The sequence below is a fragment of the Mobula hypostoma genome, chromosome 3, assembly GCF_963921235.1.
Source record: "Mobula hypostoma chromosome 3, sMobHyp1.1, whole genome shotgun sequence".
In the NCBI taxonomy this organism is placed as follows: Eukaryota; Metazoa; Chordata; class Chondrichthyes; order Myliobatiformes; family Myliobatidae; genus Mobula; species Mobula hypostoma.
This window is the reverse complement of record NC_086099.1, coordinates 223,385,473-223,400,677: the sequence shown is the minus strand read 5'-3', so window position 1 is coordinate 223,400,677 and position 15,205 is coordinate 223,385,473. Positions and strand designations below refer to the sequence as shown.

General features: G+C 45.4%; 1 protein-coding gene across 16 annotated transcripts in view; it reads left to right on the top strand.

Moving 5' to 3' along the window:
* Nucleotides 1-15,205, top strand: part of arhgap39 (Rho GTPase activating protein 39) — a 722,701-nt gene that overhangs the window by 585,724 nt on the left and 121,772 nt on the right. For all 16 annotated transcript variants that reach the window (XM_063044607.1, XM_063044609.1, XM_063044605.1 and 13 more), the window contains one exon: nt 131-204. In XM_063044607.1, coding sequence (XP_062900677.1) covers nt 131-204 — 74 coding nt within the window. The remainder of the gene's footprint in view (nt 1-130; nt 205-15,205) is intronic.

Sequence of the window (15,205 nt, the reverse complement as noted above, 5' to 3'; positions counted from 1 at the left end):
ATGCTGCATCTAGATGTGCTCAATGCTCTTACAGGTACAACACACATGCACCTTTTTATTCTCCTCCTCATTAAATCTCACATCAATTTTCAATTTTCATGTCTAATAGTCTCCTGTTTTTCTTTGATAGGTGTTGCTATTAGCACGTATGCCAAATACTGCTACCGGAAGCTACAAAAATCAGCTCTGACTGGAGCAAAGAAGGTAAATGTGTTTCCTTATTCTCTTTCCTGATATGCGTTGTACTGTGTTGAAATGCACATGTAGACTTGTTTTGTTGGGTTTTTTGTTGTATCTCTGGGAGGTCAAAGCTGCCAAAGGTTTGAAAAGACCTTCACTATGTAGGAGGCGAAAATGGAGACGGCTTTTGGGACATGTTGGTTAATGTCCAGGAGGTGATCACTTTGATGGCAATTTGAGCAAGGGATTCTGCACTTCAGTCTGAACATAGAACAGTACAGCTCAAGAACTTTCAGGTTTATATAATCTCAACATGATTTCCCGACTTTTATACTCAACATCCTGACAGATGGAAGTATACAATACTCCTTCTTTCCCAACCTATTTACCTGTGTTGACACTTGCAGAGAGCTATAGATTTACACTCTAAGATCCCAATGTCCATCAATATTCCTAAGGGTTTTGCCATTTACTGTATACTTCCCTAATACATGGTGTCAGAATGAATTCCATTTGCCATTTCTCCACCCAAATTTCTATCTGCTCTGTATCCTGCTCTGTAACCTTTGACAATCTTCCAAATGTTGTGTCGTCTATGAATCAATCCATCTACGTTTTCATGCAAGTCATTTATATAAGGTATATCACAAACAACAGAGGTCCCAGCACTGATCACCACTGGTCCCAGACCTCCTGTCAAAATGACGCCCCTCCACTATTGCCCCTGTATTCTACTGCCAAGTCAATTCTGAATCCAGTATTGTGTGGATTTCATGGACTTTAATCTGGGTCAGCCTACCAGCATCCACTAGTTTACCATCATCTGTCATTTTTGCTACCTTCTCGATAAACTCAATCAAATTTTTAAGACATGACCTATCCTGTACAAAGCCATGCCCACTATCTCTATTAAGTTCATAGAACATAGAATACTACTGCCCAGTATAGGCCTTTATGGCACACGAGGATGTGCCAACCCTTTAACCTATTCCAAAATTAATCTAAACTTTTCCTGCCACATAGCCGTCTGCTTTTCTTTCATGTGTGTCCCTATCTAAGAGTCTCTTAAATGTCCCTAATGCATCTGCCTCTACTACCACCCCTGACATCCACACTCCGCGTAAAAAACTTACCTTTGACATTGCCCCTATACTTTCCGCCAGACATCTTAATATTATACCCCCTTGTATTAGCCATTTCAGTTTTGGGTAAAAGGGGCTAGCTGTTCACTCTATGCCTCTTATCCTCTTCTACACCTCTACCAAGTCACTTCTCATCCTCCTTACTCCAAAAAGAAAAGCCCCAGCTCGCTCAACCATAGAACATTTCCAAATGTGAGTCAGTCCTATCCCTATAAACATTAAAGATTAGCTTTATTTGACATGTACATCAAAACAAACATGCACTGAAATGCAAACACGAGGAATTCTGCAGATGCTGGAAATTCAAGCAACACACATCAAAGTTGCTGGTGAACGCCACAGGCCAGGCAGCATCTCTAGGAAGAGGTACAGTCGACGTTTCAGGCCAGGACGCTTCGTCAGGACTCAGGCAGCATCTCTAGGAAGAGGTACAGTCGATGTTTCAGACCGGGACCCTTCGTCCTGACAAAGGGTCCCAGCCTGAAACGTCGACTGTACCTCTTCCTAGAGATGCTGCCTGACCTGCTGCGTTCACCAGCAACTTTGATGTGTGTTGCATGCACTGAAATGTTTTGCTTGGTTCAATGACCTAGTGCTAATATAACATGCACGCAATTTACTAACCCTAATCTGTACATATATTGACTGGCTGCATCATGGAAAATCCTACTAGAAGTCATGGATATAGCCCAGTCCATCACCGGTAAAACCCTTCCCACCATCGAGCACATCTACATGAAACACTGTTGCAGGAAAGCAACATCCATCATCAGTGCCCTCCACCACCCAGGTCATGCTCTCTTTTTGCTGCTGCCAATAGGAAGTAGGTACAGCAGCCTTACAACTCACACTACAAAGTTCAGGAACAGTTACTACCCTCAATCAAAGAGGATAACTTCACTCGCCCCATCACTAAACTGTTTCCACTTTCAGTGATCCTTCATTTCATATTCTCAATATGTGTAGCTTATTTATTATTATTATCATTATTTATTTTTGTATTTGCACAGTTTGTCTTTTTAACACTGCTTGAACACCAAGATTGATGGTGCGGTCTTTCATTGATTCTATTATGGTTATTATTCTATGTATATTGAGTATGCCTGCAAAAAATGAACCTCAGGGCTGTATATGGCGACATATACATACTTGGATAATAAATTAATATGTTTTGGGAGTCAGGTTTGCTTTCTGCACAATAGCTTGAGTGAAATTGTCAATTGGCCTGAGTGGTAGTGTGAAAATTTCAGCAAGATAAGGGTTAAGGTCATGTCCAGGCAAGGATAGTTTACAGGTAGTGTGCAGTCAACCCAGACAAGTGAGGCCTCTGAAGAGAGGTCTTTGAAGAGTGTGGGTTCCCTTTGCACAGCAGGGGACTGGCGCTATTTGGCAAGATAAGGATGTAATCGAATGATGCAAGACGTACTCCAACTAGAGGACAATTACTTTACTAATTTCAAAGTAGCATTTTGATTGTAGTTTCTATTGACTTTTGACAGCTGCATTGTGAATGATGGATTGATCTTGCAAATAAGGAATTTGAACATATACAGATTACCAGTTGGTCAGCTCTGTATAAAAATAGCATTTCTCTACTCAAAATTTTGAACAATGCAGTGACAGGAGCCTTGTGCACAGTAGGATTGAGGAATTGGCATGAGTCCTCAGAGTTCAATTAACCGGTGACAACAGTAGCATTGAGGTGTTGATAGATAAAACATAGAATATAGAACAGTGCAGGCCCTTCGGCCCACAGTCTTTTGTTGAACTATATGTCCACGCTGATCATCCACACTACTAAGGCTAAGATCTGTCGATACAAGTTGCTAGTATTTCAAAACTTCAGTGGTCTGTTATATTCCCTCTCCTTGGGTAACTCTTGATCCTGTGCAGTTCCAGGAAGAACAGGCAGTCTAGGAACTCGTCAGAGTGGCCAATCCTCTTATGTAAACTGAGACAGGATGGGACAACAAACAAGCCACATTCCTTCCTCGTCAATTTATAGTCCCCTGTTACCTCTAATCTAGAACTATTCAACCATCCAGGCCATGTTCTTTCCACGCTGCTCCGTCAGGAAGAAGCTACTGGGGCCTCAGGATCCACACCACAGTTATTACCCCTCAGCCATCAGGCATCCCACAACCTCAGGACTCTTAATCTCATGGTCTTGATATCTATTGCTTATGTAATTATTTATTATTGTTTTTACTGTTTATTTTTTCTCAGCTCAAGTTGGTAAAACCTGAGATACAGGCATAGCCAAGCACACTCATTTGTCAATTACTAGGAACTTTCAGACTATTCTAGTAATGTTTAATATTGTGGCTTCCTGAAGATTTACATAGATATTGCTGTGTAGCCCTAATTGTTTAATGCTATTATGTAGTGACTTTGGGATGACACCAGTTGTAGACATTACGATTGGGACAATGTATAGCTATTATTATTATTATTATATCTTTCTTTTAGTATTTGCACAGTTTGTTGTCTTTTGCACACTGGTGGTTTGACCATCCTGTTGGGTGTAGCCTTTCACTGATTCTATCGTGTTTCTTGTATTTGCTGTGAATATCCTCAAGAAAATGAATCTCAGGGTTGTAGATGGTAATATTTATGTACTTTGGTAATAGACTTACTTTGAACTTTGAATTTTTAGTTAGAAGAAGCAAATTGTGTTTTTTAGAGATGAGCTTTATTTGTCACACGTACATCAAAACATAACAGTGAAGCGTGTCGTTTTGTATCAAATCAAATCAACAAGGATTGTGCTTAGCAAACCACGCTTCCGCCTCCAACATGGGATGCCCCCAACTCAATAATCCTAACCATACATCTTTGGAAGGTAGGAAGAAAATGGAATGTCATCTGAGGTCAGAGAGGGAATGTACAAACTCCTTGCAGACAGCAGTGGTAATCAAACCCCAACCTTACATCTGGCACCGTAAAGTGATGATGCTAACTACTATTCTACCATGTTACCCTCATTAATTGAATACCAACATTTTTATTAATTCGTATTCTGCATATTCTGTGGTGTTCTGCAGGAATCCTCTTTGTGATTTTTATACATGACCTGGATGAAGAAGTAGAAGGATGAGTTAGTAAGTTTGCTGATGACACAAAGGTTGGAGGTGTTGTGGATAGTGTGGAGGGCTGTCAGAGGTTACAGCAGGACATCGATAGGATGCAGAACTGGGCTGAGAAGTGGCAGATGGAGTTCAACCCAGATAAGTGTGAAATGGTTCATTTTGGTAGGTCCAATTTGAAGACAGAATATAATATAAATAGTAAGACTCTTGGCAGTGTGGAGGATCAGGGAGATCTTGGGGTCCCTGTCCATAGGACACTCAAAGCTGCTGCACAGGTTGACAGTGGTGTTAAGAAGGTGTATGGTCTGTTGCCTTCATCAACCGTGGGATTGAGTACAAGAGCCATGTGGTAATGTTACAGCTATATAAGAACTTGGATAGACCCCACTTGGAGTACTGTGTTCAGTTCTAGTCGCCTCACTACAGGAAGGATGTGGGTAATATAGAGAGATTGCAGAGGAGATTTACAAGGATGTTTCCTGGATTGGGGAGCATGCCTTATGAGAATAGGTTGGGTGTACTTGGCCTTTTCCCCTTGGAGCGTCAGAGGATGAGAAATGACCTGATAGAGGTGTATCAGATGATGAGGGGCATTGACCGCGTGGATAGACAGAGGCTTTTTCCCAGGGATGAAATGGCTAACATGAGGGGGCATAGTTTTAAGGTGTTTGGAAATAGGTACCGAGGGGATGTCAGAGGTAAGTTTTTCACACAGAGAGTGGTGGGTGCGTGGAATGCACTGCCAGTGGCGGTGGAGGTGGGTACAATAGAGTCTTTTAAGAGCATCTTAGGTAGGTACATGGAGCTTAGAAAAATAGAGGGCTATGCACTAGGGATATTCTAGGCAGTTTCCAGAGTAGGTTACGTGGTCGGCACAACATCGTGGGCCAAAGGGCCTATAATGTGCTGTAGATTTCTATGTTCTATTATAACAGTGAACTAGGCAGTCAACTAGGCTTATATGAGGTGATTTAATTAAAGAATTTTAGACAAATAAACAATTTAATGGTGTCAAGAAAAGCTCTTTCCTGGGTGAGTGTGTTCCGACCATAACATGAAGTTAAAACCAGGCTGTTGAAGGCTGATGTCACAATCATTTCTTCACACAAGGGTAGTAAGTGAAGTGTGAGATCAGTTGAAAATGTCACAATTGAGAAGGTTGGACTTCTTTTGATTAAAGCTATTCAGAATTAGATATTTGACATTCATTTAGTCACCACAACTCCTAATGTAATTGTGGTGTAACACACACAAAATGCTGGAGGAACTCAGCAGGTCAGGCAGCATCTGTGGAAAGAGTCAACATTTCAGGCCGAGATCCTTCTTCAGGATCTTTGGATTTCCAGCATCTGCAGAATCTTTTCTGTTTATGATATGCTCATGTAATTGTGGGTGGCAGGGGGGAGATATGTCTCAACCAAAGGAGGTGTAAGGCACTCCTACCCTCCACTAGCCTGCAGATCACCCTTGGGTAAGGTGTAGCATCTGCCTAGACCTCCAGTCAGGGTCACGTGAAGCAATGGGAGTAGGTGGTGGATAGTTGTATGAGCAGCTGGTGCACATCACAAGTCCTGGTTCACACTGTTACGTACCCCGTAACTGGGTTGCCAAACCAGCAGAAATGGATCACTCAGTTGGAGTCTGGAGTACTAGAACTAAGAAAGTTTTATTAAAGAAACAAGCAACACATTAATCGAAAGGATAATAAATGCAACAGTTCAGCGATGATAAACGCACATGTGCACAGAATTAAGATAACAGCATCAATCAAGCTCTATCGTTGTCTAGGGGTAAATGACCAATTTCAAAATGACTCAAAGTTCAGTCCAGTTTAGTAGTTCAGTTCGCAGTAATCGTTGCCATGGCGGTGGACAACGTGGGGGAAGAGAGAGATAGAATAGGAACAACTCATCATTCAGAACGGCTTCACTCACAGACCAGCGAGATGGCTCACAAACAGCTTTTGGGCGGGTCCTTGGTGATGTCACCTGAGGTCACCGACTGTGACCCCTCCTCCAGATGCGGTCGATCCTCTGCAGTGAACCCGGCACCCAGGCAAGGGCGGACACACACCGGGTTCCCGCTGATCGTACCTTTCCACCCTTGTCGTTGTCTGGGACTTCTCACCCACTCGTGAGAAGCGCACCGCTTCCAGGGTCTCGTTACCTCGGGTGGCGTGTGTGTCTGTCTTAGCGAACCTGTCCCTTTTTATCCCCCTGCTGGGGTATCGCCTGTCCATCACTTCAAACAGTTCAGGGTTCAAAGGGGGGAGCCGCTCCAGACAGCTCTTCCTCCCACATCCCTTCATTACACATCTCCAGACGCTGCTCCATTGTTCCTTATCTCTCCTTCCCCTGAGGGCAGGTGGCAGACCAACTGCTGATGCCACTGATGCTAGCCCAGGCCAGCAAACATCTTAATTTTATGTGTATTCTCGTAACACTTCCCCCCTTTAAGGATTTTTACCGGGAGGTAAAAATTACAAACATGACTACATTATCTGATACATACACAATATACATCTTTAACAGTTATTTAGCTAATACAGAGAATTTGAAGCTGTCAACACCTTGACAGACAGTCATCACATTTTCTGTTCCTTTTACACGTGTTATTAATAATCCCTTAGACCAGGCTCCAACTCAGCAAACTTCATAGTGGCCAAAAACACTGATGAATTGCGACCAATGTAACCTCTCATTTGGTTTTGTCCCGGACCACAATAACAAGGGTCGTCCCATTCCGACTCAGTTTTCTCTCGCAAGGGCTTAGTAGGAGGGGGACGGATATTGACCGCAGAGTTATTGCAAAACTTCCTGCAGTACCCCACCATCTCCAAGAGCCTTCTGAGGGCCCTCTTGTCTGTCGGGGTTGGGAGGTCAGCGATAGCCTGCACTGTAGCTTGCATCACTGCCAGCTGCCCCTGTGTCACCACAATTCCCAGGTAAGTGACTCTCGTGTGGCCGAATTCATTTTTTCCAAGGCTCACTATCACGCTGGCTTCAGACAGCCGTGTTAAATTGCCAATACACACCTCTGTGTTCATCAGCCCTTTAGTCACTGAATTACTCAAAAAATATGGGTGTTGTTTACTTGGCCGCCCTATTGTAACCGACATAACCCAACGTCCCAGTTCTTTGCATTTCCTCGGGACAATCAAACACATGGGTGCGAGTCGTTTAATTACTCCTTCGGGGATTAAGGGAGAGACCTTATCAGTAGACCTGGCCAAAACAATAGCCTTCTCCCATCTGACCGATCCCATCCTAATCTTTTCAAAATGGTTTTTTCCTCTTATCAAGGGGCCCCTAGCTTCATTGATTTCCTCGCTAACACCGACTAGGTTTGTTAGCATATCAAAAGCCGGTGACCGTCTCAGTTCGCGTCGGTCATGATCAATAACATTCTTCCCCCTGGGCAGCCGGTAAATCTCTTTCATGATTCCACCAACTGTTTCCTCCAGCACCGCAAAATGTCCACCGGGGGGTACCTCGTGGGCCATGTTAAAAACCTCATCCCCATAACTCTTTTGCACCACCCCCCACTCCTCATCTGCGGATGCTGTACTTGATTTCCCTTTCTTCCTTAGCACCTCCTTATCCGCACAATAGCTTGTCAAGGCTGTGTCAGAGAGAGCGGTCTCGGCCAAAACCATCAGCCCCTCGTCTCGCTCCTGCGTCTGCACAAATTCTTTCCTGGCTACTGCTACGTCCGTCCCAGCTCCCTCACTACCTCTTATCTCACTACACCCTGTCTCATACAAGGTTGGCAGAAATGTTTCAGCCAAATTCACCATCGCGGGCGGGGCCTCCATGCTGGCAGGCTGACCCGTCAATCTCACGACTGGGAACACGATTCCTCCGGCGATGTCATTACCGAGCAAGACTTCCACGTCTTTCATCGGTAATTCGGACCTCACCCCGATCGTGACTAGTCCAGAGACCAGGTTGCTCTGTAAATGTATCTGGTGCAAAGGGACTGACTCTGTCCCTTCCCCAACACCTTTGACCTCTACCTCCCCAGTCTGGGTCTCTGAGCTAAACTCTAATACACTCTTCAGTATTAGTGACTGACACGCTCCCGTGTCTCTCCAGATCCGCACTGGAACTGGTTTTAACCTCTTTTTCACTGACACCAGTCCGGCCGAGATAAACCTCTCGCGCCCTTCCTGGACTTTTTCAGACCTGTCCTTCCCTAGCGGTTCGCTTAACAGCTCAATACAGCCATTCAAAATTTCCGCTTTTCCTTTCCCCGTCTCCTTCCTTGGGGCAAAGCACCTGGACGCAAAGTGTCCGACTTTCCCACAATTATAACAGACGACCCCAGGAGACTTCCTACCAGACTGCTCCCGGTCTACCTTATCCTTTTCACTAGTCCCCGGCTTACTTTCTGACTTTTCCGGCGGACTCTCCCCGCCGTCCTGACTACCCTTCTGGTAGCCTTTACTCGGGGCAACCTTCATTTTATGCGTCAACGCATACTCATCCGCTAACTTAGCAGTTGCGGCTAACGTGGCTGCCTCTTTCTCATCGAGGTAGGGTCTCATACCCTCAGGGACACAACCTTTAAACTGCTCAATCAGAATCAGCTGCAGCAGTCTGTCATAATCCCCCTCTACCCCTTTCGAGGCGCACCAACGCTCACAATATGTTTGCATCTCGCGAGCAAACTCCAAATACGTGCGGTCCCACCGCTTCCTCGCATTCCGGAACCTCTGCCGGTATGCCTCCGGGACCAACTCATAAATCCTGAGGATGGCCTCCTTCACCACCTCATACTTCTGGGCATCTTCCGCGGATAAGGCGGAGTAAGCTTGTTGGGCTTTCCCTTTCAGTACACTCTGAAGTAAGACAACCCACTTATCCCTCGGCCATTCCTGACTTATAGCTACTTTTTCGAAGTGGAGAAAGTACCGATCCACATCGGTATCGTCAAATGGGGGAACCAGCCTAACCTCCTGGGTCGCCCGGAACCCTCCACCTTGGTTCGGCACGAGCCCCTGCTCGGCCCTTATCTTTAACTTCTCCAGCTCAAATTCCCTTTCCCTCTGTTTCTCCTCTCTCTCCAACTGCCTGTCCCTCTCTCTCTCTTCTCTCTCCAACTGTCTTTCTCTCTCTTGCCTTTCTACCTCTTTCTCTCTCTCCCGCCTTTCTAACTCTCTCTCTTTCTCCTGCCTTTCTAACTCTCTCTCTTTCTCCTGCCTTTCTAACTGCTTCTCTTCGTGTTCTAACTGCCGTACCCGGAACTCGTGCTCGAGTCTCAGTTTTTCAAGCTGTACCTGTACCGCGTCTCCAGCAGGTTTTTCAATAGACACCACCCCCAGCTCACCTTGGGGAAACACACCTTTAGATACATAGTGCTCTACAATAGCTCTGTGTATCTCCTCTCTCCTCATTGTCGACTTCACCTTAGCAAGATTCACCCGTTTTGCCACAGCTATCAATTCCGATTTCCTGGCATCCTCTAATGCCTCCAAGGTCGGCGCCTTTATAAATTCCTCAACCTCCATTTCTGCTGTTTGTCTTTTCTTTCTTTCGGGAATTTTAACCCAATCAATTTACTCCGTCCCAAATTTAGCGTTCAAAATCGCGGACGAGAACCCCACTTATGTTACGTACCCCGTAACTGGGTTGCCAAACCAGCAGAAATGGATCACTCAGTTGGAGTCTGGAGTACTAGAACTAAGAAAGTTTTATTAAAGAAACAAGCAACACATTAATCGAAAGGATAATAAATGCAACAGTTCAGCGATGATAAACGCACATGTGCACAGAATTAAGATAACAGCATCAATCAAGCTCTATCGTTGTCTAGGGGTAAATGACCAATTTCAAAATGACTCAAAGTTCAGTCCAGTTTAGTAGTTCAGTTCGCAGTAATCGTTGCCATGGCGGTGGACAACGTGGGGGAAGAGAGAGATAGAATAGGAACAACTCATCATTCAGAACGGCTTCACTCACAGACCAGCGAGATGGCTCACAAACAGCTTTTGGGCGGGTCCTTGGTGATGTCACCTGAGGTCACCGACTGTGACCCCTCCTCCAGATGCGGTCGATCCTCTGCAGTGAACCCGGCACCCAGGCAAGGGCAGACACACACCGGGTTCCCGCTGATTGTACCTTACCACCCTTGTCGTTGTCTGGGACTTCTCACCCACTCGTGAGAAGCGCACCGCTTCCAGGGTCTCGTTACCTCGGGTGGCGTGTGTGTCTGTCTTAGCGAACCTGTCCCTTTTTATCCCCCTGCTGGGGTATCGCCTGTCCATCACTTCAAACAGTTCAGGGTTCAAAGGGGGGAGCCGCTCCAGACAGCTCTTCCTCCCACATCCCTTCATTACACATCTCCAGACGCTGCTCCATTGTTCCTTATCTCTCCTTCCCCTGAGGGCAGGTGGCAGACCAACTGCTGATGCCACTGATGCTAGCCCAGGCCAGCAAACATCTTAATTTTATGTGTATTCTCGTAACAACACAAAATGCTGGTAGAACACAGCAGGCCAGGCAGCACCTATAGGAAGAGGTACAGTTGGCATTTCGGGCTGAGACCCTTCGTCAGGACTAACTGAAAGAAGAAATAGTAAGAGATTTGAAAGAGGGAGGGGGAGGGGGAGATCCGAAATGATAGGAGAAGACAGGAGGGGGAGGGATGGAGCCAAGAGCTAGAAAGTAGATTGGCTAAAGGGAAACAAAGCTGGAGACACCGGAGAACGAAAGGGGGAGGGGAGCACTAGAGGAAGATGGAAAGCAGGTAAGGAGTGATTGTGAGAGGGAAAGAGAGAGAGAAAAAGGGGGAGGGTGGAAATAATAAATGAATAGATAAATAAAATAGGGGATGGGGTAAGAAGGGGAGGAGGGGCATTAGCTGAAGTTAGAGAAGTCAATGTTCATGCCATCAGGTTGGAGGCTACCCAGACGGAATATAAGGTGTTTTTCCTCCAACCTGAGTGTGGTTTCATCTTTACAGTAGAGGAGGCCATGGATTGACATATCAGAATAGGAATGGGACGTGGAATTAAAATGTGTGGCCACTGGTAGATCCTGCTTTCTCTGGCGGACAGAGCGTAGGTGTTCAGCGAAACGGTCTCCCAGTCTGGATGGGGTCTCACCAATATACAGAAGGCCGCACCAGGAGCACTGGACACAGTATATCACACCAGCCGACTCACAGGTGACGTGTCACCTCACCTGGAAGGACTGTCTGGGGCCCTGAATTGTGGTGAGGGAGGAAGTGTAAGGGCATATATAGCACTTGTTCCGTTTGCAAGGGTAAGTGCCAGGAGGGAGATCAGGACAGAGCGTAGGTGTTATGTGACCACTGACACCAGGCAGACAATCTGTGAAGAGTATTGATAATGGCTGGGGGTCACCCATCTTGTAAAGACACTGCCCAGAAGAAGGCAATGGCAAACCACTTCTGTAGAAACATTTGCCAAGAACAATCATGGTCAAGACCATGATTGCCCATGTCATACAGCACGGGACAAAATGGATGAATGAATATAATTGTGGATTAAGTTTTAGGAAGCAAATGGATATATACTTGTTCGCGTATTCCTAGATTCTATTCTGCATTTACTCTCAGCTTTGACAGTTCAAGTTGAAGTTACCTCCATTTACTCTCCAAGGGCTTCACAAAATTTGGATTCTGCCGATGAAAATCCAAAACAAAAAGAACCACTGATGCTGCCTGGCCTTCCAAGTTTTTCAGTATCTTCTATTTTTTTTTCAGGATTTTAATTGCAGGAAACCTATAATCAGCCCGCTGAGGGAAACTGGGTCAGTGCACATAGTCAGAGCCAGTTGGGGTGAACAAATCAGAATCAGAACTAAGAGATTAAGAAATTAGTTTTATTTGTCACATATGCATCAAAACATACAGGGAAATGTGTCATTTGCATCAAATCAAATCTGCATTCAGGTTGGAGGAACAACACCTTATATTCCGTCTAAATAGCCTCCAACCTGATGGCATGAACGTTGACTTCTCAAACGAGATCTAGGTGTTCTCACAACGAGATCTAGGTGTTCTTGTACATCAGTCACTGAAAGCAAGCATGCAAGTACAGCACAGCAGGCAGTGAAGAAAATTAATGGCATGCTGGCCTTCATAACAAGGGGAATTGAGTATAAGAGCGAAGAGGTCCTTCTGCAGCTGTACAGGGCCCTGGTGAGACCACACCTGGAGTACTGTGTGCAGTTTTGGTCTCCAAATTTGAGGAAGGACATTCTTGCTATTGAGGGAGTGCAGCGTAGGTTCACAAGGTTAATTCCCGGGATGGCGGGACTGTCATATGTCGAAAGATTGGAGCGACTGGGCTTGTATACTCGGGAATTTAGACGGCTGAGAGGGGATCTTATTGAAACATATAAGATTATTAAGGGATTGGACACGCAGGAGGCAGGAAGCATGTTCCCGCTGATGGGTGAGTCCAGAACCAGAGGCCACAGTCTAAGAATAAGGAGTAGGCCATTTAGAACAGAGTTGAGGAAAAACTTTTTCACCCAGAGAGTGGTGGATATATGGAATGCTCTGCCCCAGAAGGCCGTGGAGGCCAAGTCTCTGGATGCTTTCAAGAAAGAGATGGATAGAGCTGTTAAAGGTAGCGGAATCAAAGGTTATGGGGAGAAGGCAGGAACTGGATACTGACTGTGGATGATCAGCCATCGTCACAGTGAATGGTGGTGCTGGCTCGTAGGGCCGAATGGCCTATTCCTGCACCTATTGTCTATTGTCTATTGTCAAACTTCCGCTAATGCCCCACCTCCCCCTCGTACCCCATCCATTATTTATTTATATACACGCATTCTTATTCTCTCTCTCCTTTTTCTCCCTCTATCCCTCTCACTATACACCTTGCCCATCCTCGAGGCTTTCCCCCCTCCCCCTTTCTTTCTCCCTAGGCCTCCTGTCCCATGATCTTCTCATATCCCTTTTGCCAATCAACTGTCCAGCTCTTGGCTCCATCCCTCCCCTTCCTGTCTTTTCCTATCATTTCAGATCTCTCCCTCCCCCTCCCTCTTTCAAATCTCTTACTAGCTCAGTTAGTCCTGACGAAGGGTCTCAGCCCGAAACGTCAACTGTACCTCTTCCTATAGATGCTGCCTGGCCTGCTGCGTTCACCAGCAACTTTGATGTGTGTTGCTGCAAGGACTGTGCTGGGGGCAGCCACAAGTGTCACCATGCTTCTAGTGCCAAAATAGCATGCCCACAACTCACTAGTGCTAACCCGTACATCTTTGGAACGTGGGAGGAAACCAGGGAGTCCAGGGGAAATCCACATGATCACAGGGAGAATGTACAAACTTCTGAATAACCGTGGTGGAATTGAACTCCGATCTTGCAGCTGGCACTGTAATAGCATTATGCTAACTGCTACGCTGCCATGCAACCCCAAAGTTTCTTATCACTGACAGATGACAGGCAAATGAAAAGAATAAAAATCTATAAAGTACAAAAGTAGTAGGAAAAAAGGAAGCTGCGTTGTTTATGAGTTCATGGACCAATCAGAAATCTGATGGCACAAGGGAAGAAGCTGTTACTAAATATCGTGGGTCTTTAGGCTCTTCTCTTATTACTATCAACAAAACGTACTATTTGTCCTCTCTAGGGGCGGCATGGTAGCGTAGCAGTCAGCATAATGCTTTACAGTGATATCGAGCAAGGTTCGATTCCCACCACAGATTGTAAGGAGTTTGTACGTTCTCTCTGAGACCGCATGGGTTTCCTCCAAGCTCTCCGGTTTCCTCCCATGTTCCAAAGATGTGTGGATTAGGGTTAGGAGTTTGAGGTCACGTCACGTGCTGAGAGCATGGCAAAACTTGCGGAATGCCCCCAGCACATCCTTGGACTGTGTTGGTTGCTGATACAAATGATGCATTTCACTGTATGTTTCGATGTACATGTGAAAAATCAAGCTGATCTGTTTTCTTGTTAAGACGACTTGTCCCAGATGTCCTGGATAGGATTCAGTTATCCCCAGCTGCCTAGAGCTATGGCAGAAGCAGCAGAACAGGTTCTGGGGGCAGAACAATTTAACCCTGTAACTCTTTCTGATGTTTATGGGTGAAGTGATTAACCTGCTCTCTGTGAGGCACACTGATGCAGAGGATTGCAGCTGGCCGCCGAAATCAATGAAAAGTTATCCTCTCCAACAGCCGATGTAATCCTGTCATCCCACATTCGACACTTTGAATGCCAATTTCCTACACATCAAACGAGAGAGAGTGATTGAAATCCCTGACCTGGGAGTTGCCTTTAATCCGAGTTTATAAAGGCCCTCTGTAATGAGGAGCAAAAGGCTCATCCCGCAGAACCTGAGACTGCACACTGGATTTATGGCATTTAATTGGTTATTCAAAGCAGAAGTGGGAATTGAATTAGACACAATCTTGCTGATTTACTCGGCCAGGTTTAAGAGTTGATTCAACTTTACAAGGAAGAATTTACCCATAAGATCATAGGAGCAGAATTAGGCCATTTGGCCCATCAAGTTTACTCCACCATACCATTGTGGCTGATTTATTATCCCTCTCGACCCCATTCTCCTGCCTGCTCCCTGTAACCTTTGACCACCTTACTAATCAGGAAGCTATCCTGTCCCTTTCACCTTAAACCTATACCCTCTAGTTGCTGATTCCACATTCCTGAGAAAAAGACTATCTATGTCCCTTATGACCTTTAGTATCTAAAACAAATTATATGTCATCCCAAAGGATGTAACATGAGGATCTGTATAATTCACTATTAGTGCAGATAGAAGGGATAACACAGAAATTGAGCCATTCAGCCCATTTG